A 5000-nucleotide genomic window follows, 5' to 3' on the forward strand; every position below is an offset into this window, starting at 1 on the left:
GCAGTATAAACACGCATTTCCCATATTCACAGAGCAAAAGCATTCCTACAACCTTGCAATTCGGCTGTGACTCACCCAGGAGGAAACTTTCATTCCTCGGAAGGAACTGTTGCATCTAAAAAAAAAAGAAAGAAAAAAAAGGTGGGGGGAAACTTTCATCTTGCGCAGATAGATTTGAAGGCCTCCCCTCCTCCTAAGTGCTACTTCCTCTTGGGTCCTGAATGCTAAAGGCTGGGCCAGGGCTTCCCGATTTGCTCTCTCTCTCAACAGATCGCAACTGTGCTCACTTTATTCACTCGGGAAGGGTCGTCCCCGAACGCACCTCTCTCACTCGCTCCCCTGCCAAAGCTTTCCCACTCCTCTGCCACTCGGAGTTTCCAAGGGCATCGACTCCCTCGCTCGCGGCCTACCCGACGTGGAGTCCTGGAATGGAATGAGAGGGACTCGCAGTATGGCGGGGGAAACGGCCTGAAATACCTGGTCGAGAGGAGTGTCCCCCGGACGCCCTGATGGCGAGGTTTGTTGTGATCCGCCGAGGCAGCCACTGGTGGGTGGTTGGGCGGAGGGGGGGGGGAGGGGGCGACGTGCCTGCCAGAGGCCGCCACCAGCCTGCCAGCCTGCTCGCTCGCTCCTGTAGGGAGGTAGGTAGGAAGGCCGTCGGTCGGGGGCTCAGCAGGACCTGCGGTGATTCCGTGACCCTGCCTGCTGTTCTTGCTTGATAGCACATTGATAGTGTCTTTAGGATTGTCAGGCGAAGAAAGCGCTTTGCTCACGCGGTTGGCACACACCGGCAACTATTGCTGTGTTACCGCCAGCTTCTTATGCCCGATGTGAAGGCCTCTGCCCTCACATTGCCCTAACACCTGTAATATCTGTTATTATTACAACCTGGTGTTTGTCTTTGTCGCCAGGCGCCGCATTAAACATGTCGCCACCTGTAATTGTAGGAAGCACCTTTACTAAATTCCATTTCCAAGGTTCACCCATGACTCATGTGCGAATAGATAACGGTACAACTTTTTCTTAAAGAGCGGGACGGGTATGACAGTGTTTTTTTTTCAGTGATAAGCTTTTTAAGTTAATTAAAGCATTCTATTTTTTACAGACAGAGAAAGCGACAGACCACACACACACGCCCGCTCACTAACAGACGGACGCACGACCGCACGTACGGTCAAATTGTGTACACAATCACATACATACATACTTACATATATATATATATATATATATATATATATATATATATATATATATATATATATGTGTGTGTGTGTGTGTATATATATACACAAATATATATATATACATATATTTATATATACATACATATACAATAATATATATATATATATATATATATATATATATATATATATATATATATATATATATATATATATATATATATATATAGATAGATAGATAGATATATATATATATATGTGTGTGTGTGTGTGTGTGTGTGTGTGTGTGTGTGTGTGTGTGTGTGTGTGTGTGTGCACACACACACTCACACACACACACATACACACACACACCACACACTATATAATATATATATATATATATATATATATATATATATATATATAATGTGTCTATCTCAAAATGCTATGTGTGTGCTTGTGTATATGCATATATATATATATATATATATATATATAATATATATATATATATATATATATATATATATATATATATATATATATATATATATATGTATATATATATATATATATATATATGTATATATATACGTATATATATATATGTATATATATACATACATGATATAATATTATATATATATATATATATATATATATATATATATATATATATATATATATATATATATATATGTATGTATGTATATGTATATATATATATACGTATATATATATATATATATATATATATATATATATATATATATATATATATATATCATCGTTACTACAACATTATTGTAATTTTTGTTCTTTCTGTTCATTAAAATCCTTATTATTGCTCTCATCATTACTCTTCTTAATTAATATGATTATCGGTAATGCCTTTAATAACAGTATCATCAGCATTATGAATGTTTAATAGGATCCATATTCATTATTCACAATATTATCTAAAAAAATCACTAATCTGATAATTCCATCATTGTCGTTATCATTATCATCAACACCATCACCATTACCATCGGTATTATAGTTATTATCATCATTGTCACCATTATTAGCAATATTGCTAATGGTGATCATTAGCTCTATCATTTTTATAGTCTTTATTCATATCGTATATCATAATTATAATAGTCATTATTGACATCCTTCTTGTTATAGTCATTATTATTTTTTTTCTATTATTCTTGCTATTCATAACGAAATCATAATCATTTTTATAATCATTATCAACAACATTATCATCATAAACAATCTCATTATTGTTATCATTATGACCATTATCATTATCATTAATGTTATGACTATAAGCAAATCTTTATCATCCTTTTTGCATTCTTAATTGCATACACATACATGCAAAACAAGGTAAAGAAAAAACATTTATTTGTCTTTTTTTTTTGTTTTATTGAAACAAACATGTGTTTAAGATTTGATCTCACTGAAAGATAATGCATACGGAAACGGATTTCCTATAAAAGGTGAACAGAAAACAAAAATAAAAAAGGGAGATATAATTATAAAGAAATATCTAAAAGCATATATTTAGTGTGTATAAATACACACACACACACACACACCCATGCACACACACACACACACACACACACACACACACACACACACACACACACACACCCATACACACACACACACACACACAAACAGAAACTTGATCAAAATACCTGATAATGAGGATATGACTTTTTTTCAGGAAAACCAAAGAGTCTCGAACCTCAGATTGCAAAAGCTAATACAAAATCAACAAAAGGAAATACAAGTAAACATGTCCCGCACGCTCACTTAAGGTGTAATGGGGTGATTTGTGAATACAAATAACGTAAAACAAGTATATGAAAAGGTATAACAACCTCTCTATATAATATGTTTTGTGTGCATGGAAGAAGCTGAATAAATTAGGATATAGCTTTTGTGTTTTCGAACCCTGTGAATATTATCTTTATTGCAGAGTTCATGGGTCCTTGACTGCCATTGATATTGTGACGCAGTCTCAGTGGTCAATCAGTAAGAGACTATAGACTTTAGATATTCTTTTCAGTGCATCTTCAGGGGGCGTTAGCCATATTGCCAACGAATGGCAAGATAATGCAGTGAAGTTTTCTCCTATTGCGTCCTTGAGTATCTTCGCCCATGACTCATCTGTGGAAGAAGAAAAAGTGAATTATTGTATCTAAAACTTGCTCATGATCTGACTTTACTCATGAAAAGTGATGAGAACTGATTGAACGTTTGAGGGATTAGCTATATTACACACAAGAGTTTCTATTTATCAAATTATAAAGTGATTATAACTTCCTAGAAACGGAGAAACATGAACGTATAACAAAGATAACTGGTCAGTCGTGGAACGTCTTTCAGTATGCGTCTCAGAGTAAAAGGTTGTCAATACCGTCTGAAGAATGTCTGCGTCAGGAAGTCAGATAAAGCAGCGAGTCAGACTATCTGGTGTCGTCTTGGTAGGCATTCAGTGCCCGCCACACCCTCTCGCTCACTGCAGCCACTTGCTTCTCAGGAACCCCCTTTCGACCAGGGACGAGAGCGTCGAGAGCGACAGATCTGCGTCTGCGCCTCCTGCGGCCTCCGACGAACACGGGCAGGAGAGCAGCGAAAGTGGCAGGGATAAGACCGGCTCCCACAGCTGCCATGACAGCAGAAGGGTTGTCGAAGAACCCGCTAGATGACTGGTTTGGTGGCTCTACAGTTGTGCTGGTGGTGGTCGGCCTGGTGGTAGTAATGGGAGGAGGTCGTGCGGTGGTCGTGGTAGTGGTAGTAGTACTAGAGGTGGTGGTGGTGGTGGTGGTAGTATTGGGTTCGTCTGAGATAGCAGCAGTGAGGGAAGGGGTAGAGATGAGATAAAGGGGAACACTCACGTGGGCGAGGCCCGTGGTCTCGATGGAAGACGCCGGGGCAGGGGTGAGGGGTCGGAACAGCCCTGGGGCGATCACGGACAGAGGCACCGAAGCGAAGCTCGGCACGTAATCTCCACCGGTTTCGATCGTCTCAGGTGGGTTGCCCGGTAGAGCGCTGGGCACCTCCACCATATGAGAACTGTTGCGCTGAGAATTGGGGAACGAGTGAGGTTGTCTGTCACTCACGCCAAGGACCGTGAGGCTTGCAGAGGCATGGTGGGTTGGTTGCTGATGAGGGTCTGCGGGACGAGCTGGCTCACCATAGGGCTTTTGGTCCAAATGTGTGTTGCTGGACGATATTTTCACCCACTTCCCCGTGCCGCGGTCCAGCTGGGATACAGTGGAGGTGCTGTATCGATTCCAAACTCCGTCATAGGCAGGGGGCCGTTTGGTGGGCCGCGGCGAGGGTCGAGGAGGACCATAAGGCGGTAATATTGCGTCGTCGTGCGTGGGTAGGGGTTTCAGCATCTGAGGACGTGGATTCTTTTCACTTGGCCGACGAGTGGGAAAGGGACCGTAGGATTGAGCATTGCTGGGCCTCGTGTACGGCCTCTCCCAGGTATTCGTCGGTCTCGAAGGAAAATCGCCTGAAATATGGTCCCAAGTCAACAAAGGCATCCGGATAGGGTCCTGTGGTCCGTGGTTCCTCGATCCACTCACCGACTGGTACTTAAATACTTGCCCTCTCGAAGGCTTAGATCCCGGGCGAAACATCGAGCCGGGCCAGTAACCCTTCTGACTATTGCCTCCGAAAGACCGCTCCTCGCTCGTGTCCCCGTCGAGCCCTTCGTCGGAGTCCTCGGGAACCGAAGGATTGCCACTCGACTCGAAGTCGTCGGAATACTGGAATCCCTTTCGAAGACTAAACTGTTCGAGGTACTCCTGAAGC

The 5000-nt window shown here is 41.3% G+C and overlaps 2 protein-coding genes across 7 annotated transcripts in view; both read right to left on the minus strand.

Annotated features, from left to right (window-relative positions):
* The window catches only part of LOC122266364 (kelch domain-containing protein 3), a 13562-nt gene extending 12928 nt beyond the window's left edge, over positions 1-634 (minus strand). Inside the window, exon 1 of one of the 5 annotated variants that reach the window (XM_043036081.2) lies at positions 478-634. The gene's annotated coding sequence lies outside the window, so the exon portion shown is untranslated. Of the gene's footprint in view, positions 1-75; positions 101-287 lie in introns of those variants that run through there. The other 4 variants (XM_043036083.2, XM_043036079.2, XM_043036084.2 and 1 more) reach the window with 4 other exon arrangements.
* Positions 635-2576: 1942 nt separating this feature from the next.
* LOC122266362 (uncharacterized) overlaps positions 2577-5000 on the minus strand; it is a 16256-nt gene continuing 13832 nt past the window's right edge. For both annotated transcript variants that reach the window (XM_086548309.1, XM_043036077.2), the window contains exons 2-3: positions 3592-5000; positions 2577-3341 (exon numbers count right to left, since the gene is read on the minus strand). The exon at positions 3592-5000 is cut by the window's right edge and continues 452 nt beyond it. In XM_086548309.1, coding sequence (XP_086404435.1) covers positions 3641-5000 — 1360 coding nt within the window. In that variant the 3' untranslated portion in view covers positions 2577-3341; positions 3592-3640. The remainder of the gene's footprint in view (positions 3342-3591) is intronic.

The sequence above is a fragment of the Penaeus japonicus genome, unplaced genomic scaffold (genome assembly GCF_977035675.1).
Source record: "Penaeus japonicus unplaced genomic scaffold, GWHDUDI00000001_assembly GWHDUDI00000020, whole genome shotgun sequence".
Lineage (NCBI taxonomy): Eukaryota > Metazoa > Arthropoda > Malacostraca > Decapoda > Penaeidae > Penaeus > Penaeus japonicus.